We start from the raw sequence: 23,959 nt of genomic DNA on the forward strand, positions 1-23,959 counted from the left end.
AGATGTTTGAACACAGAGCAACTGCTCACAACAACTAGCCTCTAAAAAAAGGTCTGCCTTTCATTACATACATTGCAAGAAACACACAGAAGAACAATTACACTGAGCTTAGCCTGCTGGAAAATCTGACACATCCCAGCCATGTAAAAGGGCTCGTGTTAAAAGTACCACTGGCATCAGGCTATGAATAGACTCTGGGTGTTATCACAGTATCTTATTAGAAGATGACCTATACCCTACTTTATTCCATTTTCTGTAGAATATCTTCAGGTATACCTTTAAAAAACACTTAACATGGCTGCTCTTCTGCTTCTTATTCCTTTGGAATCCAGCCTAGAAACTCAGAGGAGACATGCACATTAAAGAGGAGAGAACTTCTTAAAGCACTTCCAGGACAACGGCCTTTAAACATCACTTCCTCATACCATGTCCTTCCACAGAATCTCAAAAAAGATGCTAAATATGTATGAAAAAAATACACAATTGTCACACCACCTACGGCAGATGCTCTTTGTGCATGTGATGAGGCGACAGCTGATTGATAAAAGACAAAACAGCCATCTGAGCAGTAACCACACCTCAAGTCATAGAAAAAATACTCATTTTCCCCACTATAACAGGATCAAACGGAGTGGGGAACAGAGATTTGTTAACAGCAAATGACACAACTAAAACTAGTCCAGAATCATTGGTTCTGACCTAACCAAATGCTTTTCCTCTTTCCTGTAGTTCCTAAGTCATAAAATTAAAAGCACAGAAACCGACTAACTGCAGAGACTATTTTGCAGTCACAGCCATTGACAGATGTTTAAAATCTCTGTAACAACAGAAAACTGGAAATCACATCAGCCATGGCTTAGCCTTTATGTTTTAATAACAAAACATCTTAGGAGGAAAGAAAGCAAACTTCAGCCACTGCCCCACCACTCCACAGCCATTGCGGAAGACGCACAGGACCTCAACCAGCCACAGGGCTGGTGTAACTGCTAAAATTAGGCTGCCTCCAAAATACCTAGAGTGAGTGAGAGCTGTGAATTTCAAACGAGTAGGTTCATGTTATAGCAGATTGGCATAAGCAGACCTGACAGCCTGTTTATATATTTAAAAGCTGGAGTGTTCACATTAAACTTTGAAAGCTGTAAAATTATTCTGCCGCTCTAGGTAATTTCTGCCAGTGTTTGCTGTATTAAAGCAGGGGATGGAGCTGTACCTTATCTTATTTCTTTCTAGACAGGCTTGATTACAGATAATGAACAGCTTTAGGAAATACCTCCCTTCTGGAAAGGCTACTGCATCTGAGAAGCAGCAAGGAGAAAAAAAAGCTTCAGAAGGAAAGAAGAAACAAGCTTTTACTTATCAGTGAATTATGTGCCAAGGCCACAGATCCAGGGTCCTTTAAACTTTGCCAAAAATGAGTCTGCCTTTTGTTTCATAAAATCACTTACAAGAAGAATGTTTGTGACTAACCACAACCTTCGATTATATTAGCCATCTGTTTTTCAGTAATTTTAAAAGTCCTAAAACAATAGTGTAAAAACATACTGTAAATCCACAGCTCAGCACACAAGGTCTCTTTCTTCAGTGCAAACCTAGCTAAATACTACAACTTCTATAGGCAGGAAAACACTGTTAAAATACCAAATATTGAGAAGCCTGTAGCTCTTTTGTAAGAATTCCAGTTCGATACACTGCAGAACTTCTTTTCTTCAGACTTTCCAACTGAACAAAGAACATGTGACATCTTCAACTGTCTTTACCAAAACTACATGAAAGCTCACTAACACAACACAGATCTAATTCTAAATAACAATGGTAACATTCATGACATAGTTAATAACGTAAAATATGTCCAAAAGCTACGGTCCAAATCATTAGAAAGAAGATCCAATATTAATAAAGCATCTCCATTTTTTCCCCCTTATTTCAATGTCAGAGGATCAAGATTTCACACCCCTACAGATGTATGCCAGCTGCTAAGAGTGCCTCGCTGCTTCCCAACAATTAAGACAATCTTTGGCCAGTAATCCCTGTCTGTTCCCAGGGAACTCAAATCAGTCTTGATTTCCTTGGAACTTGAAGTCCATGCATCATACAGTGAGAACAGGCTTTTCTTGCTCTTTTAGTAGCTTACTAGCATAGCCCAGACAAAACTTTACACCAACCTTTTCTCCTCACCTCTGAACTCATGCTAGAGGTAGAATAAATGGCATTTCACTTGTAATGGTCTTTCGACTGACATGAACTGAAGGTCAAATTAAATTTGGTAATTTGTCTACCTCTGTTTCTCATTTGAAGCATGACAGAACTGGGCAACGAAACAACTGGTTATCCTCTGCAATGACTGGTTTTAATAAAAGGAACAAACACAAAGCTGACTTTGAAGTCAACAGTGTCCTTGGGAACATGGTAACAGCTCATACAGGAATTCTGTTTCAGGAACAGAAGCATTCAAAGAGACTGAAACCCACTGCTACACTAATTGCACTGAACAAAGCCACAAATACAGCACTTCTCACCGAGCAAGGCACTAAAATCTAATCATCAACCCATAGGAATTCATTGCAGTTTTAACGCTGCTCGGTGATCACCTTCTCTAAACACCTTCATTTTTGAATTCATGAACCATACGGTTAAGAAGCCCATCTCCTAAGAGGATCTACTTGGGAGTGAAACAGCTCATCTCTCGCTGTTGGCATTTCATTCAAGAGCAGCCTTCGTGCCACCCGATCTCTTCAGGCACGAGCCTCCATGACCTTGCAAAGCTATGGGAGAGCTGATCAAGGGCACTTGCAGTCAGAGCAGTCAGTCCTATGTTACCTGCCTGGGTGCAGCAGGCACTCCAGTTAGGGCAGGGAAAGGAAGGAGGGACAGAACATGCAGGAAACCTTTTCTGGCAATGTAGAGAGGACTTACTTTTTCTGCAATTAATACATGAGGAAACCAGATATATTGCCTCAAAGTAGTGGCAGTGTCCTACTTCACCTCTGGACATTGTTTCCTTCCCAGAAGATCTAGCTTCTGCCCCCCAGTCAATTGCCTATTACGTTCACTTTCCTTTGACCGTAAGAAGAAATCAATTGCCATCTTCTACTTGTGGGGAATGGTAATCAACAAAATAACCTTACTGCATACAAGGTCCAGTTTCTGAAAACCTATATTTAAAAGCATATGAAGGCTATCCACAATTCATATTTACACTCTCACCCAGGAGTTTGCAAACCAGCATGTGCAGGCAGCTGTAGCTGAGGCTCTGCCTATTGGAATGCTTGACTTCTTGTGTGGTTTCATCTACACAATGAATGACCCTAAAGCTGTCCAAAATCATAAACCTTGTGGAAAACAGATGACAACTGAGACTGAAATGAGAAGTTATGCAGTAGCCTTAATCAAAAATTTATTAAAAAACTGCTAATCCCAAAAAATACAGAAGCAAGCAACCTTCCTCATAATGTCAACTGTTCCAGTAATCCCTGTTCCTTCAGTCTTTCTCACAGTAAGGACACGTGGTTTTTTTTCTTCAGTTGTAAAGAAAACACCCACTAATTTTGAAAAGGTCACTTAGCTTTTACAACATTTCTTTGAGCCAGTCTTATCAGATACACTAATATTTCATGCAGTATCTCAAAGCGTACAGCTTAAGCAAAGACATGCTCCCACACCAAAGACTAAAAAAACACGAATGAGAAATTCAGATACAGAAGTATCCACTGATTTACAGACTATCACAGGATTTTGTTAATAACAACCAATTTGGATCTAAAATGTTTCTGTATTACTCCTTCTCAAATCTATTGAGATTGCTGAACTCACAAGAGTCATTATTTTGACTTTCATCACAGTTAGCTTTTTTACCTGTCAGTCATCTAACTGACAGTCAAATGATCCATATAAACAAAGTCCCCAGAGCAGGGAGGTGTTTTCTAAAGCTAAATTATTTAGATACATTCACTCATAAGTCAAGTCAAAACAGTAAAGGTTTTGCCTTTGCTACACAAAAATTGTTCTTATTTCCTAAAAGCCACGCACTGAGCCAGACAATCTGATCCAAATGCAGTTGCCCTAGACAAGTTTCAGCATTCCTTCAGGCAAACACGCTGGTACTGAAATGAATTAATCTTTTTAAGTTCCAATACTTTAAGTTCTAATATTTTGCAAAAGAAGCTGGAAAAGTGCAGCCTGTGTCAGTTCAGAAAAGTGCAGTCAGTTCAGAAGATGTCATGCAGCCTGTGTCATCTTCGGAAGTCACACATAAGTGTATATAACATAGGAAAGGATCTTTAGAAGTGATTTTCAAAATCTTTTCCTATATTATGAAGATCCTTTCCCATATTATATACACGGTCTGCAATGACTTCTCAACTATACTTCAAGCAGCAGTAAGTGTATGTAATTACAGTCCTACTCTGCAGCGCAGAATTCAACAGTTAAAAAAAAAAAAAAAAGAGGACAAAAACTTGGGTCAGATGGCATCTGTAAAAGTTATGTTTGATTAAGGCCACAGAATAAAACATCATTTCAGGATATACTTTCAGAAGATATTAGAAAATTTAATGAAGGTGCTAACCATGTCACTCAGAGAAATTTGCTTACACTAGTCCACAGAAACAACGGTCATGCAGGCAACCAAGCCTGCAGCGCTCTAAATCACGGTGATTTCTCAGTTTTTCTTTTTTAAACCATGCATAATGTGATAAGCTTGAAAGTAAAGTCACAAAGAAACACTCCTACTACAATACAAGGGATTACAGTGGATGACCCAGAAATACACCAACGTGTTAAATTTCTGCCTAGTAGTTCACAAGAAATATTTAGCTTCTAACCTAGCTCCTCTTCTACTTCACAATGTACCTTCTTACCAAGTAAGATGAAGAAAGGGACCCATTTCTCTTTTTACTCTAGTTTCCTTTTCCTGCAGAGTTATTAGGAAACTTTTAACTCCTCAGTCTGTGACAGGATGCTTCTTATCTTCTCTGTCTCTTTTTACTTTAAAACAAAAAAGAAAAACCACTAAATACTGAGAGGTTTTCCTTCATAGGTTATTACGGAGGTTTTCCTTCATAGGCGTGAAGGTTTTTTTCTGCATGAGTATTACTCTGCAAACTTGCAGTAGCCTTCGTGTGTTTCTCTCTCAAACACAACCTCTCCTGCTTATCATCACCCACACTCATCTCATTTTTCCCTCAACCTCCTGCCACCGCCCCAAAGTCTCTTGCCCTCACCCCAGCACAAAATGAAACACCAGCAGATTGCTGCCTGCATTCTGACAGGCCCAGGCCACACAGCTCATCCCTGCACTCAGAGAGCAACATGAGAAAGGACAAAATCACTACAGGAGAGATCACATGCGAGAGCCTGTGGGAAGCACTGAGAATTACTCATCACCATTCACACGGTCCATTTTTGGCAGGAAGCAAAGCCATGGTGTAGCTGTGCTATCAGCTCTCAGCACAATCATGAAATACTAATGAGCTCTTCCCAGCTCAGGGTTTTCCATGAGAAGGCACTGCAGACAACTAGTCAGACAGGTTTCTCTTAATTCTCCTGCTTCTTCTCACACATGTTAACACCACTCACTGCTAGGAAACATTCTCAGGATTTGCACATAACCCCATATTTAGGTTTATCTGGCTACAAAGAGATCACATAGCAAGGTACCAACAACACCTTCAGCCATTCTATCTTCCCCAAGCTAGCAAGCTTTTCAAGGGGGAAAAAACAATGAAAGTGAGGAGCAAAAAACATCTTCTCTAGTACCATTAAAGGTAGAGATGTTGCAGCAGGGAAAGGTAATTGCTCAAGATCGTATCCATTGCTCTCTGATTTGGGTCAACATCCCTGTGATGCAGCTCATTACAGGGCTGCAGTAGCAAACAGCAACTACAACTGACAATTCAGAACACTTCAGTTCCAGAGAATGTCAAATAGTGAATGTGAAGTTTGAATAACTTATCACAGACTCTCAAATATCTTACAAGCACATACTTGCACTGGTACACAACGCTGTAGGTACACATTCAAGAACGTACATTCCTTACCACATCAAGGAGCTGTCTCTCAACAGCAAGGGCAGCTGCAGCATCCAAGCACTCACTGCCCTGTGATTGCAACCCCAGCACTGCTTCTTTGTAGCATTTAGTCAACTCCAGCGTTAGTTTCACTTCCTGACACACTTGTGCTTGATTAGTTCGGTATTTAAGTTTTGAAGAACAATTTGGGAGAAGCGCACTGTTACACTAATACTGATTTAGTAGGTTACACAGACTGCCTCTGCCTGTTCTAAGCTGCAGGTTTTCCACCACCAAAGCGATGTCGGTCATACGTGTGACCAGATGCAATCTCTGTGCAACACAGCTCTGTGCAGAAATCCCAGTTGCCTGAGCCACACCACAGGAACGCCTGTTTGATTCAGCGCAGCTGCTCTCCACAGCATTCCTCTCTTTATCAAGATTTTTCACATCTGCTTTGAACAAACACGATTCAGAATATTAAAAAATAATAATGTAAAACTAAAGGTTACTTGGCAGGAAACAAAGCCAGAATTCTTGGGTTAGATTCATACTTACTCTGACTGTGGACTTCCCCTTCCTTCCTCTTCCCTAACTTTCACTCTACCCCTGGATGATGTGAGCACTTCATACCAGCATTAAGACATCCACACTTCTGCACACTGACACCACATGGAGTAGCACAGACTCCCCTTTAGCTCCAAGCTCTCAGTATTCATTAATAGGAGAGGAGGGGTCAACAGGGGCAGCGCTCACTCCTCAGCAGCCCCCAGCCCTTCTGCACACACCATATTGGAAGCTCTGTATTCCTGTCTTTCCCTGCACCCACCCACTTTTTAAAAGGTGTATTGAAACATGAGGATTAAAAATACTACATATTTAGGTTTTTGTTTTGTTTTTAAGAGTTCTTGGCAATTTTGTTTTAATAACCTCTGTTGTCCACAGCCATACAGTGAGCCAAAGAATGGTAACTGAGACAGGGGAGGTTTATGTTAGATATTAGGAGGAAGTTTTACACACAGAGGGTGATGACATTGGAACAGGTTGCCCAAGGAGGCTGTGGATGTCCCATCCCTGGATGCATTCAAGGCCAGGCTGGATGTGGCTCTGGGCAGCCTGGTCTGGTGGTAGGCAACCCTGCACATAGCACGGGGTTAAAACTTGATGATCATTGTGGTCCTTTTCAACCCAGGCCATTCTATGATTCTATATAACACGGCCACAGTGTGACAGAGAGCAGCCAGCTCAGCTGTTTGCTTAAAAGCAAGCACAAGTGGCAAGAACTAGAGAGCTTTTGCTCCCTCAGATCTGTCTCAGCTTTTACAAGTGCTACATTGGCTATTGCAGAACCAAGAACAGCCTGTTTCCAGTTGACTCCTGAATCCCATTACTCCTGGTGCATTCCTGCCTAACTAACAGCAGTACCTTCCCAGCTTGCTGACATGTCCAGACACACTCCTGCAGGTGAGCAGACGTACAGATGACAGAACGGAAATACCCTGCAGTGGCGTGAACTGACAGATCGATCTTCTCAAAGAGTACAGGGAAATAATTCAGACATATGCAACACCACCACCACCAAAAAACTAACAGAAATTCCAACCCACGCTTTTTCCTACAAATTGCCTCCCCTGCAATAAGGAAGTACAGGAAGCCTAACTAAAAACACCATCGTGGCTGAAACTGAGCAAAAAAAGAGCAAGGAATGTACCAAGAAAAGTAAAGCAAAACGAATCATACTGTCCCAGCCATGACTGGGTAAGTGTAGTCCTTGTTTTACTGGACAAATGTGAGTTGGTGTCCAAAGAAACATTAGCAAAGTCAGCATACTATTGTTGAGGCACACAAAAATAACAGGTTTTCCAGCTACATGAAAAACTAAGTACCTAATATTGACAGCTGGACTGCAATCACAAAGTTTATTTCCATATTCGTACTTCCACCCCCTCCAAGCCACCGGTCCAGCTTTAGTGCACACTGAAATAAGCTATTAGACAGCTTACACAAAGACCTGTTTTCTACCCCTTCTGGGCTACACAGATACTGAGATTTTACAATCCAGATGTCTTACTTATCTAAGCATATAATGAAGGCAATACTTCTAGATCTCATCAGGCCACACAAACACTACTGGAAAAGATACTCAGGTGTTCAATATGCTTATATGACATGCAAATGTCAGACCAACATTGTTCAGACCTGACTGCCTACTAAAAGAAATGCTTTAATACTTCACTTTCACAGAAATCAATCAGCTCACTAGAAACGCGCCCAAGTGATATTCCACTCCAGGTTGAAAAGGCCAAACTCAGTTGTTATTTCACCTAAAAACTTCTTCTATACCCAAGCCATTCACTGAGACCCAAGCAACCACTTTTACAAGCATTTGATCCAACAGCTTGCCAAGCTTCGTATAAACACATTTTACTATTTCATAAAGTTTCTGTGCCAAGTTTTTGAAACATGAAGTGACAGGCTCTCTGTGGAATTGCTGCAGAGGCTCTCAGTGCCCCCAGCCTCCTGAGGCTGCAAACTGACTATGAGATGCCAAGTAGCCAGAATCTAATACAAGACTGCTCTGCAAATTTGAAATACTGAAGCAGACCATGATCAGCCAAAGAAGAATTCCTTTACATGTGCCTCAAAATCCCCCAGTGATCAGCACGCAATAAATATGCATCACTGCTGAGCTTCTGTTTTTCTGTTGGAAAATATTCTGTCATTAAGAAACCCACAAATTTAAAGATTAATGGTTAATATGCTCCACTGCATAAAGATATTTTAGCTATCTGCTTTTTCTCTTCCCATAAAGAAATCACCTAATCTTAATGATTCTTCTAACTTGTTCACATCTTATTTTCACCAAAGGTCCAGCAGTTACATAAACCAATTAAGAGTGAAGTTTCTTATCCCATAACCCAGTTTCCATGCTTCACGAAGCAAAACTTGACTTCTTACAGTGAAGTTACATTTGTGTCCCATTACTCTGCATTTCAGTCTAATTGACCACTTACTGAAACTTCTCACTTCCTCTCCCAAGCTGGCCTGCTCACAGCTCTAGTATATCAAAGCTGGATATAACCTATTTTTTGCCATGCTTACTTCTGATTTACTGCCTATTTGCATTTCACAGAATCACAGAATGGCCAGGGTTGGAAGGGACCTCAAGGATGATGAATCTCCAACCGCCCTGCCACATGTAGGGCCACCAACCTCCCCATTTAATACTAGACCAGGCTGCCCTGGGCCCCGTCCAATCTGGCCTTGAACACCTCCAGGGACGGGGCATCCACATTCTAATGCTACTACTTAAAGATTTTGAAGACATGACCTTTATGGTGTTTTGCAGCATCACTGTAATTCTGAAGGAAATAAGGCAGATAAGCTAGAGACAGTCTTTTTTTTGGTCATAAAAACAGTAAACTCTAGATTCTACCTCTTTTATATCGTTCCTTCATGCAGTAATACCCAGGAAGGCAGTAAAGTTTCTTTTTAGAGTTAGTTACGCTCTATTTTTCAGGCTGCAGAGCCAGTTAGGCAGAGAAGAGCTCACCTCTCAGTGCCAGGTCCCTCACCTGAGCCAAACTGCTGACTCTGTTACTGATCCCTTTGATATTACAGCCGCTTAGCTCACAGTTTAAATTGTTGAGAAACACATGAATGCAATTTACTCCTATAAAAAGAAGCCTAGGTTTCTTTATTAATCTAAAGCAGCATGCCATCAATCACTTCCAGAGCTGCATAAAACAACCAAAAAGCCATTTTTCCATACTCAGTCATTTCAAAGTTCCAGCTGCCTGGAATTGAAGGCTCTTCAGCGTTCGGCTAGAAGGGTGCCACTTCAGGTTTACGAGTCTTTAGAACGTGCTTAGTACACTTCTATAAGTACAGTCCACGTTTGTGCACCATTCACAAGACACAATAAATGAAAAAGCGCTTAAGGGCCCTTCCAAAAGGACGGGGCCCGGGGTCCGAGCTCAGCCCTGCACCAGTGCCTTCTGGAGGCCTGTGACGATTTTGGCAACCCCAAATGGCAGCGTGAGCTCTCCAACCCACAGCGTGCGAGCTGTATCCTTACGACACCTTTCAGCCGTCTCTCCCTCAGAGGCAAGAAGGAAGATCTAGAGACACGAGCGGGCTCAGCGACCCGCCTAGACCAAGCCCGCGTAGACAGCAGGGCAAAGGGACGCGGTGGCTCTCCTACGGATTACGGGGACAGGTGGCGATCCGCAAAGGGGAGCACCCAGCCCCCATCCCGCAGCCGCGGCTATAGCGGCCGGAGGAGCTGCCCGGCATCCTCGGGGCCGCCCGGCTCACCGGAGCGGCGCTCCGACGGGTCGCGGCCGCCTCAGGCTTCCCGCCCGCGGGGCAGAACCCCCGACGCGAGCGCGACCCCGCGAGGCGGTGACGGACACGCGTGGGCAGCCCGCGCACCTGCACGCCCGTGCCGGGAAACTTTCCGGGCTGAGGGTGGGGGGAGGGCGGGCGCGGACGGCGTTGCGGGGGGGCCAGCGGCGGCGGTTGGCGACGCGCGGCCCCGGCGGCGGTTGGCGGCGCGCGGCCCTTACCCGTCCTTGCGGCGGGCCTTGTAGACGTGCCCGTAGGTGCCTCTACCCACTTTGCAGCCCTCGTACTCGAACAGATCCTCCACCCGCTCGCGCTCGGCCGCCAGCTTCGACTTGAACTCGTAGTCCATGTCTCGCCCATGGGCGGGGAGGGACGGGAGGGGGACGCGGCGCCGGATCAGCACCCCCGGCCGGCGGAGCCCCCTCCCGGCGCCGCCATTTCCGGGGCTCTCTGGGGGCGGGCGGGATGGGGGGGGGGGGGCGGTTTGTTTTTGTTTTGGTTCGGGGCTTTTCGGCGGGGGGAGGGGGTGCGCTCCGCCGCCACCCGCTTCAACTGGGTTCCTCGCGGCGCGGCGCGGGGCACGCCGGGAGTGGTAGTGCGGCGGCAGGCGCCGGCCCCGGCGGCGTGGGCGGGACAAGGCCGCGGCTGAACTACGACTCCCGGCATGCCCCGCGCCGCCGCGGCTAGGCGGCGTCGGCGCACTGCGCGCCCCGGAGACGGCGAGCGCTTCGGCGGCGGCCGGGAACTTGCCGACTCTTAACGTCGCGGGAGCGGAGAGACCGCCACCCGGCTCGGCGCCTCCTGCGCGGAGACGGCGCGAGCCCCGCTACCGCGGCCATCGCGTACAGGGCCGCGAGGAGCGGGGTGCCGCGATGCGGTGCGGCAAGTTGTTTATCTCGGCAGCTGCCACTCAACGCTTGGCTCCACCCTTCGCTCGATGTCGCCCCCTGATTGGCCAGCGTGGCCCCGCCCCCGCGGCCCCGCAGCGGCTCCCGCCGCCGAGCCGAGCCCAGCCCGGGCCGCGGGCGTTGTGCTGCGGGGCGGGGCGCGGCGCCTCCAGCTCCGGGGGAGGCCGCTGGTTGGGCAGTGGCGGGGATCGCGAGCGGTTGTGTCGGGGTCCGGCTCGGGGAGCGTCGCTCACCGGTGTTAGAAGCGCGGATTTTTCACGCTCGTTGTTTATACCAAGAATCACGTGGACAGACTTGAGCGTTCACCTGCAAACGCCGGCTCCCTGCTGACTGGTGGTGGGGCCTGATGGTTAGATGCCCTCGCGCCGACTCTCGTCCCTTCAGCGCTAAGCGTGGAGATGGTTAGACAGATGTGATGATGCCGACGGGTTCACCTGCACAGATACATAGTGAAGCCTTTTAAAATTACATTCCAACCAATCGTTCCACGATTTCTTTGTGCCAAGCTCTGCACGGGGGCACAGGGCAAAAACAGAGGAGAAAGGAGGGAAAAGCACCGCCAGCCCAGCAGTTACCTGCAGTGCTGGCAGGAGGAGCAGGCCGGCTGTTGTGCCTTCCGGAAAGCCCCCTGTGCTGATCTCTGACCGCCAGAGCTCTCACAAAATGATTGCTCCTTTACCAACGTAGTGTTTCCCACAGAACCACAAGTACTGTTAGGTTGGGTTTTTTTCTGCAGCTGCAGATATGGATCTTCCTGAACAACGCTCCATGGGGAGCTGGCAATCTTCCTAAATGCAGTAGCGACCATTTATCTTTCAACGTCCACATTAAAGACGTTTGCTAAAATTAGAGCTAACCATCTACCTTTTGCAAAGCACTCACATCTTTAGTCACCTAGTAATCAAATCCAGCGCTGAAAAGAGAGGACATAGGCTTGCAAAGACAAACGTGCCTCAGAGGGGTGTATGTTGGTAATAATAAACTCCACGAGTCCCCGTTGCTCACTTTGACCAAAATAATAATTGTTTTTTCCCTATTCTCATCACGGATGCTTTTGTTTTCTGCATGACAGCTCTGATTTTCCTGTAATTTGCTGTGTGTCTGCAGCCCTGGTTGGAGAGGGTGACAGCGCACCCAGGTATGGAGGCTCAGCCTGGCTGGCAGCTTTCAGCCTAGGCAGATCAGTTCTCCATCCGGTAGCACACCCAGCTCTTCAGTGTTGCAAATGGCTGTTTTATCCTTCCATAAACTGATTGTGCTCTGGCAGTAAACGCTTCACCCCTCACTGCTGCTGCTGGGAGGCTGTCTGACAGAAACTTCTCTCACAGGAAAGCCTTGTTTTAACCTTCAAACCTGCATTTCCTTGGGACTTGTCTACATCCATCTTCCCATGCAAATACTGCCCTAAAGTAGCCTTTCTTTCCCTCCTGTGTGTATCCCCTGCCAGAATTATTTATAGACAGCAATCTCATCCCCTCACACCCTTTATTTTGCTGGACTCAACAAGTCACGCTCTTCTCATTCCCCTAATTAGCTCTCTACTCCCCCTTCTTTGGATCATCTTATGGTATTTGCAAATCCTGCAAAGGAGAATTTTTGTGTAACATCTCATATAGGCATTGCTCCTTAACTGTATGATTCGTTGGAATCTGAGTTTATGAATTCAGAGTTAAATAAAATGCTTTTTTTTTTTAAATTGAACAATTCATTTCCACTTTTTTTTGCCCTTGAGAAGTTTGTGTCTGTTTAATACTAACACAGAATGGGACTCTCTCTGATCACTGTACCAAAAATGGAGGTTTGGCTGATACCAAGGTAGTTATGTAAATAGCAAAATGTTATCTGTGCTCCTGTTCCTACTCTCATGAAAGAGCCTTACTTTCAGTTTTTGAAGCCTTACATTGGCCACAGAATCAGCTAAGCAGATCCAAGTTTAGGCCAGCTCGGAGTCCAGTAAGAATAAGATTGCCTTCTTGTTTGAAGACTGCAGAAGTTTTATCAATTTGCAGCTAGAACATGAGGATGAGCACATTTGTCTCATGTTGCAACTGGAGCACGTGGCAGGATTCTGCTTCAAATTCTTACTGTATTTTGTCCTATTTGGGGAATCTCTCATTTCTGAACTGCCCTTTGGCAGCAGTCCTGTTCTGAGAGATTGCATTCCTGACCAAATGGCTGCTGCTTCTTCGGATGGGTTTCCTACCATTCTTGAATATTTTATTATTGTGTTATAAATGTCTGTTCACAACAGAAATTAATGTAACTTTTTAAATATATAATGCCCTATCTTTTATTAATTGTAGTGATACAGAAATTCTGAAAAGTCCCACCAAAGCAAATAAAAGCTAGTGTGATGTTTCTCAGGCTGACAGCGTAACTGGAGATGAGGGGTTGTTGCTTGTTAGCATCACCATTTCTCCACAAGTTTTGATGGTTACGTAGTGCCCAGACTGTAGGAAAGGAGAAGTATTTCAAGCAACTGAAAGTTGAGGAACTGAATATTCCCACCAATTCTCTATTCTAATTCTCCTAGAGAGATAAAGCATGAATTTCTAGCAAAAATAAGAATTTAGTCTGTTAACATTTTCACATCAAGAAATGGCACAGACCCTTCTTTCTTTCCTTTGCACATAAAATACAGTGTTTAACTTTCTTTCCAGCTTGTCTTCACTTCCTGTCTTGATAAGTTGTATTTTCTGTCTAAGCCAATCTCTTACTCTTCTCTTTAAGTACTGGTGAGATAAAAAAATATAGTTTGTTTTCTGTTAATTTCTTAGGCCACATCTGGAAGCAGTTGCACCACTCTCCTTGAAAGTTTTTACTTGTTAATGCAGTGGCAAATTTTGTATTCTTAGAGATCAGAGACAGCATATTTCCAGTAGATCTTGAGTGGGGCATTAATAAACCTATACAATGTTTACTTATGTCTGTCACATTTGAGTTGATGGTGTTTCTCACACATCTCAGCAGTCCAAGGAAATTTGAGAAAATTCAGGAGAAATTGCAGTCTCACATGAATTGCACCATTATCTCTACAGAAGCAGAGCAAAACTCATAGTTCTGTTCCAAAAGTGCAGAAATTTACTAGGAATTTTTAATCACATCAGTATGAGGGGCTCATGAAAGTGGGCAGCATGTCAGATGATTTCTAATAGGTGTAGCTGAGAACGTCTCTACCTGGCTGTAAGTTCAGACATTTTCATTCTAGGTAAAGCTGTACATTTTGGAACAGTTTCTGTTGGTTAACTTCAAAACACCTATAATAAATTTATTAACTTCATTAACTTAGAAAATGAAGTACATAACTAAGGTGCACTATCCAGATTTTACAATAAATCTAGAGAGCATGCTAGGAATGGGAGATGGGAGTCCTGAATTCTGCTACCATTATATAATTAATTGGCTAGCTCTGTGTTTTTAAAATTCATTTTTTAACAGTACCACAATCCAAATACTACTAAAATAGAAACCTTGTGCTGCTTTTCTTGAATATAATCCAAGATACTGGTCTCAAAATAGGCAGTACTGCTTTTAACCGTCGTTGAATTTTTCCTGAGAAAAAGAAAACTCTCACAAAAATCACAAAACCTACCCCCTGCCTTCTCTTTACAGACTAAAACCAGCAAAGTAAAAGCAAACTAAATCCACACTGCATGATGTGCCACAGTTCATCGTTGTACAATTACAGCCCAGCCTTACCACTGATCAACAAGTGTCATCACAAGTATGTCTTCTCAGCGTACCCAGTCTCCATGAATTGTGAAACAAGACAAGTCAGCTTATTTCATTTGCAGTACAGCATGCAGTACAGCATATTTTCTTCAGTTTTTCAGAGAAGGCTCAAAGTTGGGATACTGTTAACTACAGCCATCATGTTCTCATCTGATAAACGGCATGACAGCTGGTTTGGAGGGCCAGTCATTACCACCAGCATAAAGCAGGAGTTTAGAGAAAGCTTTGAACTCTAAAAATGTAGAATCTGCACCTCATTATGGAGAAAGCATAAACTCTAATTCTTAACATAGCGGCCAAAAATGTGGTACTTGGGAGTTTCACAGTTGGTGTCACTGAGATTCCTTTGGTTTTTCAATCTACTTGCACGATCAGTGTTCCAGCCCCACCATATTCCATCTACTATTGCTTGCCTGACATTGGTCATAGTTTTCAGAAACTAAAATGATTCTCGACTTCCTTGTAGAGTTTACTGATTTTTTTTTTATATTTTTTTTCCCCCATGAACTGGGAAAAACTGTTGTACGTAGAGAAAAATGAAAAATGATTCTTTAATTCCTAGGGAAAATACACTTGAAGTGTATAAAGAAGAATGAAGCAAAATGCACTCTGATAGCTTTCTGGAGTTAAACCTATCCTGCAGAAGAAACAGAACTGTGCTGAACAACCCAAACTTTATCAAGCTCAACTACTGCAACACAGCAGTAACTGTTATGTTTTAAACTGTTTCCATTGGGTAAAACAAGTTTTATACCACTTTACTGGGAGAATCCACCCTAAGGACAAGGTATGGCTGCAGAAAAGTATTTCATCATGAATCTATGGAACAATATTTTATTTTCATATTCCTTTTATCTGGATAGATTGTGAAGCCCTGTTACAGCACATGTTCAGAAAGGCTTTAACAAAATGTAATTGGATGGGAGACATAGAACAAGGAATAACAGACTTCAGTTGTGCCACGTGAGATTTATATATAGGAAAACCTTTGAGCAGTGAAGATAGTTATGTACTGAAACTTCCAGGAGATGAGGTGTAATCATTAGATTAAAATCATCTGATATTTTTAAGAGAAGGTAGATAAAATGTTATCAGAAATCCTGCAGGTGATGAAAATTAACTTGAAGAGGAGGGGGGAAAGAAATCAGATTTCTTGTTTTTCCATCCTGTCTTGTTTTTCTATGATACTGCTATTCTGTGCAACTTTAGAAGAAGTGTCATCTCATGGGCTAAGTTAAAAGACAAAAGCTGAAAGACAAAAGAGAGAAGTGAACCATGAGTTTCCATGACAGAAGCATTATCCCATATGGATTGCTTAAAGCTGAGCTGTTCACAGCTCATAAATGAACTGGGAAGAGGAATGAGCGATGATGTGACAACATTTGAAGAACATATACAATAATTCAGATCTGAAGCTGATTGAAAAGTACTGCGAGAGCCTCCCGTGACACTGTGTGAGTAGTGGTAGCTGAAAAGCAGTGTTCCAATGTGCAGTGCAGTGCACATGAGGGAAAAACATGCATACGTGATGATGGCCTCTAAAACAGCTAGCATCACTCAGGAAAAAAGTCTGGAAGTTACTGGGAATTGTTCTCTGAAGAAAAGTTCCATGCTCAGAAGTGGTTAATAGGACAAAAATGAGTGGATATTGTTAGGAAAAGAATAAAGAAACAAAATGTAAAGCGTATTTATAGCACTGCTTACAATCACGGGGCACTATTTGCATATGACATTCAGTTTCAGTTACCTCATCTCGGAATCCATACAATGGGATTACAGTAAGGTCCAGGGCTGGATAAGCAAAGCACTTCAGAAGTAAGAAATGGCAAAATGATGGAATACAGCTTCGCTAGCTGCTGTTAAGCACAAGGTGCTGCCTCTGCCTCAGCCAGCCTGCAGAACTCAGATGGGGAAGCTGTGAAGAGATTATGACTACGTGCTTGCTCCCATTTTATTCTCTTTCACTGTGTGTTAGATGGGCCACTGAACTGCCACAGCAGTTCACATGATCCCATGAGGAGAGATTAAATAAATTTGAATCTGTTAGCTGGGAAAATAAATGAATAGGAGGTGATAATACAGTGTCATTGTGGCTATTATGTACAGGAGTCCAGAGGAAACTACCAGCTCAAAAAGGCACTGCTGCTCAGCCTCCTAGGAGCTGAGAAGATGCTATGGCATGAGAAACCAGTAATGTGAGAGCTGGTTTCATCCTGCCTGTGAATGATTTTGAGCTTTGTGAAGCTGTGGTGGAACTATTCTAAGGAAAACCAGAGAACTCCTACGTTGAGAGCCCCAATCTGTTACTGAAGTTCTGTTTTTCTTTCTTCCTCTTTAATTTTATTATTACAAACTCCATTCGTGCCTCAGTGGCAAAATCCTAAATTATCTGTGTTCCAGAGCTGTATTTACAGCCAAATAGGAAATGACAGAATTGGCTGCTGGCTCACTACACTGAAAAAGTTGAGCAACTCTGAATTTTAAAAGAAATCCAGATGGTCTCATGAGAGCAGGAGCCAGGAGTGCCATTGCCATGTGTTCTTTCATTTCTTCAGGAATTGGATTCTCTATCTGCGATACAAGGCAGTCTATTTCTCCATCATAAGGAAAACTTTTGAATTAAAGTGTTACTCAAAGTAACATTTAACTTTACTTGCTGTGTCCATCTGCCAGTAGAGAATTCCTATCTGCCTGGGAAAAAAAAACAAAAAACAAAAAACAAAAAACCAAAACAAAACAAAACAAAAAAAAAACCTGACCCAAATCTTGTTACAAAATTAAGACAATCAAACACGTAATGGCCCTAGTGATTTTTATTTCATGTACAAAGCTCGTTGGTTCCCTGTACCCCATGAGAGTGTCTGGCTGGTGTGGAGTCAGTTTTCTTCATTGTAGCCCACCCAGTGCAGTGCTTCAGATTTGTGACCAAATCAGCCTGATAACAAAGTTAGTTTTTGCTGAGCAGTGTTAGCACAGCATCAAGGCATCTTCTGTTTCCTACTCTGCCCCCACTGTGAGTGGGCTGACCCAAACTGTCCAAAGAGATACCCCATACTGAATAGTATTGTGCTCAGCACTGTAAAACTGAGGGGGAAGCTTTTGCAAAGTAGGCATTGCTCAGACTCTCTGGGCATCAGTCTGCTTGTGGGAGGTGATGAGTGTGTGCCTTTGCATCACTTGGTTTTATTGTGTACAGCCACACTCTAACACCATGAGAGTCCTGCACCGACTCTGGGTCTCCTGACTAACTGTAGGATTTTGTATTGTATGGTTGCATGAGCTTTTAAGGACTATCCAAAAGCAAAAACCATGGGAAAGAGTTTTGTTGTTTTTGTTTGTTGTTGTTTGGTTTTGCTTATTTTTTTTAATTATGTTTGTTTTTCTGAGAGTGGAGGATCTTAAGTTTTAAGGAGTGAAATTCATACACCAAGTTTCTATTAATGAGCTTCAGTTAGCAGATCCATGCTTTCCCCAAAGTCTATTCCAAATCTCATTGTAACCGTTGCAAAACTCATTATTCATGTTTCAGTTATTGTGCCTATAAAGCAGGAAAAAAGACATCCTTAATAGGACTACCTGAAATCTAATTGATGACCTTGAAGGGAAAGCTCAAAGCTCTGAGTATTAACCACTATTTTATTGTTATTTCTTAGTTATGGCAAAATGATCATTGCAAGTGCAAGCAGGACTTTCTTCATACACCCTACTAAGTCCTTCGCTTACAATGGATTCTTTAGTCAGAGCCAAAGGAACCTTGAGTTAAATATGCTTGCTATAGGAGCAAGCATACTTGACATAGAAATTACTGCAATAGCTGTGGTAACATAAACTGTAACAGTAGACTAGTATCAAGCTACCAAACTATTCAGATGAGAAGCCATGAATATTGCATGTATTAAACTGGATACTTGTAGAAAAGAAAAATTAATATAAATAATTATTTTCAAGTGGTGACCAGCTATTGTGCCAGCTATATTAAGCATTCTTTCTGGTGCTGAACCCATTTAGTCTGTTCAACTTTGTTGTGTTGCTTTTGGCTCAGATCATTCTCATTCAAGCTGTGCTGGTAGGAAGTGGCAGAAATGAAGCTCTGGCTCCTTTGGGTCCACATAGCATTCTTTGTCCCTTCCCTGTACCACAGCTCAAGCTCTCTGTCTATCATCCAGCTGCCCTTCCTCCAGTGTCTCAGCTCCCTCCTCCCCCTGCCAGTTGGGTGACACCAGCAGGAAGTGGCTGCTTTTGAGCTGGCTGGCAGAAAATTAAATTTAATGAACAATCTTTGAGCAGCAGCCTTTCAGTCAGAGTAAGAATTTGAAGGAAATGATCTTTCCTTTTCTGAGCTGTTAACGTTTCACAAAACCTGAAAAAATGTCAGAGCCCATCATTTTCTGTTTCTGCATCAAACATAACCGATACAAACTCATGGGTTCAAAGGTTATTAAAGAGGGTCTGGCAAGATTGGTAAGCAAACAGTATCACCACCTAAACCATGTTTCGTTAGGCTAACAGTCCCCAAGAAATACCATCTGTTCATACGATGATATAAGAAACACAATACAATTTGAAGGCAGATCTTAAGGGAGATCACCAAAATCATTTAGTGGTATCACAGCTGGAAAACTACCGTTGTTTTGATTTATCAGGATTAACGCATAATTTAGTAGGGATCAGGATGACGTATCATGAGCCAGAACTTGAATCTTAGTTAAATGTCTCCACTCCAGCAGTCACGCAGCATTTCCCAAACATATAAAATTGTATAAACACATAAAATTGTTGCTAAAACTTGGGGCTTTTTATTTGGGGATAGAAAAAATTATCCAAAGGTCCGTAATGTACAGCATTAATGAATGAAAGATTTTCATCACCTTTAGGACTTCCTGCCTATGAAAAATGTTCTACTTGAATATCCACAGGTGAAAATCACATGTTACATATGGGTGTATTTTCTGCCTTTATTAAGTGCATTCTTCTTCCACACTGCCAACATCCTAGACTTTATCTGGCTTAAGTGCAGGTACAGAAAGAGCCGGTTCTGGCACAGAGCAGCTAACAGATGGTACCTGTTCTAAAGTATGATAAAACTGAATGCTTTTTTTGTAACATCTTTTCTGTAATATCACTTAAAAATTGATACCACATGTCATCCTTAGCCCTCCCAGCACACATTAAAAATGACAGGTAAAAAAGCCAAACATCAAATTCACCTTGATATGACTTTGATGGAATTAAGACAGAGAGATGAGCTGAACTCAGCGGCATTACAAGTCAATTTATTTCTCTCTGTCAGTAATTCAGTTTTCATTGAAAGTATGCCAGGTCACTGACATGGTATATAAAGCGATCTATTGTCAAAAAGTTGTCTAAGAGGAAGTTAATATCTGAAAGAAATGTGGTGGTTATATCAATTATGGACAAACTAGAAACAGAGAAGTAAATTTGATAAAGTACTGATGAGCAAATGATATGCAGTGAGTGTAGCTTGCATTAATCAGGTAATTGCACACACAATATGCTTTCACAGAAAAATGAGGTAATAGGCAAGTTCTGCACATCTACATGAAAACATAGATGAAAGATGGAGGAAAGCCCCGGAGCATGGGGAATTTGATTTCCCAGTTCAATTTGGTCATGTATAAGTAGACATAAGTGCTGTGCTGTGACTGCTTTCAGTAGATCCTGTAAAATCCCCTCCAGGAACTCCTTCCTACATACAGAAGCTACATGGAATGAATTCAAGTGATATTAACTAAACAAGTTCAATTTTTTTGTGCGTAGTTTCTTTCCTGCTGATTTAAAACTGTTTTGATCTGTTTATTTTACAACTATACCTTTAGGCCATAGGCACAAATTAAGTTTGCAAACAGTTATTCCATTCAGAGATGTTACTGTTCCCTAGCTCATCACTGACCTTCTACAAAAGGCCACTTACCCTACAGCTCTGCCAGCCCACTCCAAAACATGCCAGTCAGTGTCACCAAGGCCAGCAAGCAGCTTCCAATGAAGCAGCCAAGAGGGCAAGCCAAGGGGCTCTGGTGCCACAGTCACCTGCTGCCAGGGAGTGGCAGGCTGCAGGGTGTTTTATGTCTTCATCTGCTCCAGCTGTGTTGGGAGCAGCAACCTACTGCCCTGCTGACAGCTAAACCAGTACAAACAGACCTAAACCACACCAAAACTTTGTCTACACACAGCTTTGTGTGTACACTGCTACATTGGTTTGGAAATCAATACAGCTGACCAGGTAAACTCCTTCTGCAAACTTACTTATGGCATTCTGAAGTTGTTTTTCTACTGATGTGATGATATTCCTATAAATGTAGCTCTAATGCAGTGTTATTTTACCATATTCTATGATGGGATGTTGTGTTTCATTCTAAGCCAGTGCAGAAGCACAAAAGATGAGTACCTTACCTTTACCTACATCTTTTGTTCATCCTATAAGACATTTTTAATTTAATCTCATCTTAAGCGATACATAATGCAAACCAGTACCATCTTTAAGTAGTTCCAGGAGGCCTTTGTTACCCAAATGCAGCGAAAGGAAGAGCAGGAAAGCAGCAGAGCATCACAGCTGGGAAGGGGATGCACGTGCCCTGCTGCCCTGTGCCAGGTGACACACAGCACACTGAACTGAGGGGTGCTGAGACCCCCCAGGGTGTCTGAGTCTCCTGAGTCTGCACTGAGCAGACACAACTTGAAACCAAGTAAAACAGCAGAAAAAAAGAAAAAAAAAAAGGATCCATGTAACATCTGCACACTTCTGTATTGTAGTAAGAGTCAGCTCTTTCCTTTGGGCGCCTATGAATCATGGAGCCCTGGGAGCTTCCTGCAGAGAGGAACAAGCTGCAGAGCTCTATACACATACAGCAAACGTGGGGAGATGATACTTCAAGCCAAGCAATGTATGTTCAAGCCCTTGGCAGAAGCCTGTGGCTACCTGGTAGGCAAGCAATACCATTCTGCAATTCAAGTTTAGCAGAGTATGAGAACTGCTCAGCAGCTTTCACAAGGGCTGTCAGAGACTTTGGGAATGGCGTGATACTTGGCTAAAGCTCCACCTAGGCACTCCACATGCCTTAGGAATTCCAACAATTTGCAGCTCTCTGATCCTGGTAGGAGGTTCTTTCTTTGTAATCTCCTAACAAATCAAACACAATCATTTTATTCTGCATGAAAATAGCAAACTCGGGTATCTTTTTGAGTCAGAGAATTTAAAGTTCAAGTCATTCTGAAAGCCTCACTCTAATTAAGAGAGAAAGAAAGAGCCTGCTTGGCACCCAGCAAATGCAAGCAAGACACTTCATTTCTTGATTTAAATAATGTAGATGCAGCGTTATTTTTTTAGTTAAGACATAAGAAAGATCAGACACAAAGATAGAAATCTATCTGCTTTTTCTAGCCAAAGTTCAGTTTACCAGAAAAAAAAAGCATTTAGGCAGATGAGTACCAAAAGCGGTGGCATGAGCTGATATCCTGGTAATACTGGCAGAGTATGTGAGGGTATCCCAGGGGAGAGGCAAAGTCAGGGGCTGCACACTGACAGCCATCACAGTTATTTTAATATAGAATTGCTTTGTCTGTGCTGAAGTTAATGGGTTTGCCACTGCCCCTTCCTGTTTTTCCTTTAGAACAACCTTGCATAACAGAGAAGTTTGATGGGAAGCATACAAGACTTCACAGGTCAGAAATCAGAAATACAAGAGGGGGACTTTGAAGACAGTCAGCCTCTAAGCAAAGAACTGACACTGATCAGTTTAATGACAAAACAAAGGCCAGACTGGATGGGGCCCTGGGCAGCCTGGTCTAGTATTAAATGGGGAGGTTGGTGGCCCTGCATGTGGCAGGGGGGATTGGAGATTCATCATCCTTGAGGTCCCTTCCAACACTGGCCATTCTGTGATTCTGTGAAAGTGTGACATACCCTGTTTGACAAAACCTCTCTGTACTTTCCATGCAGCAGCACAGCTGGGGCTGGGCTCACAGGATTGGCGCGCTGCAGATGGCACTGCCCACGAAACGCTACACAGAGAACAACTGCACCACCCTTGTTGATAGAGAACCAGGGAGTGGTGCATCCCTTTGTTCCAAACAGATGACCTCAGCTCTGGGCACGGGATGCTTGGCACATCTCTCACTGCCCTGACTTCCCACAGATAACATGTAGCCTGCATGGTACCAGACCCTGCACCGTTTCTTTAACTTAGGTGGATGCCTATCTGCCACTTCCACTGGCTGTGTTTGTACAGAAATGCAGGAACTCTCTTGTCCAAGGAGCATCCCTGAGAGATATAAATACTCTGCAAGTGTTTGCACATTCTTGCAGTACTTGTGCATTGAGATGGCACAGATAGACAAGAGCCCCAGAAGAGCTGAACAAACCCCATGTTCAGAGAGACCAATTTATACAAAAGCTTTGCTGTCCCTCAAAATAAGTCCTGCTGGAGACAGGGTTTGGCAGGAAGATAATCTGCCATTCAGCTGATAGACGTAAAGTGTATGAGAGTCAGCTGTAACTTCCAGAAATTTAGCATGAAATCGATGCTGGTGTTTTCCATTCTGTGCGCTTGTGCCATTTAAAAAAAAAAAAAATCAATATATCTAGAGATTGCCTCACCTATTGCGGCACTGTAAGGAACTAGGTGTTGGAAACAAAATGTTAAGCCACCCAAAGCCGCTGCAGTTAATCGTATTTAACACCTGACTAAACCGGGCTCACCCAGAGCTTTGGGGAGGGTTGGGAACAACCGCTGCTGCCCAAGTAATTCTGCTGTATTACCTGAGAGCCTGTCAATACCTGCAGCTTCTACTAGAGCTGTATGGAACTGTAAAAGCTAAGGGCCCGGTACAAGTATAAAACGTTTTGTGCTTCCCATTTCTCTGTTCAATCACGCAAATGATACAGCATTATCTTAGAAGGGCCTACTGTTACTTTTTTGCTATGACCCTCAGACAGACTTACTACTGATT

At 43.1% G+C, this 23,959-nt stretch overlaps 2 protein-coding genes across 2 annotated transcripts in view; one reads left to right on the forward strand and one right to left on the reverse strand.

The window, feature by feature from the left end:
• The window catches only part of CDK19 (cyclin dependent kinase 19), a 117,341-nt gene extending 106,513 nt beyond the window's left edge, over positions 1–10,828 (reverse strand). The window contains exon 1 of the mRNA XM_048937270.1: positions 10,574–10,828. Coding sequence (XP_048793227.1) covers positions 10,574–10,701 — 128 coding nt within the window. The 5' untranslated portion in view covers positions 10,702–10,828. The remainder of the gene's footprint in view (positions 1–10,573) is intronic.
• RPF2 (ribosome production factor 2 homolog) overlaps positions 1–23,959 on the forward strand; it is a 242,505-nt gene that overhangs the window by 152,191 nt on the left and 66,355 nt on the right. The window lies entirely within an intron of this gene.

Source organism: Lagopus muta, chromosome 2 (assembly GCF_023343835.1).
Source record: "Lagopus muta isolate bLagMut1 chromosome 2, bLagMut1 primary, whole genome shotgun sequence".
Classification (NCBI taxonomy): domain Eukaryota; kingdom Metazoa; phylum Chordata; class Aves; order Galliformes; family Phasianidae; genus Lagopus; species Lagopus muta.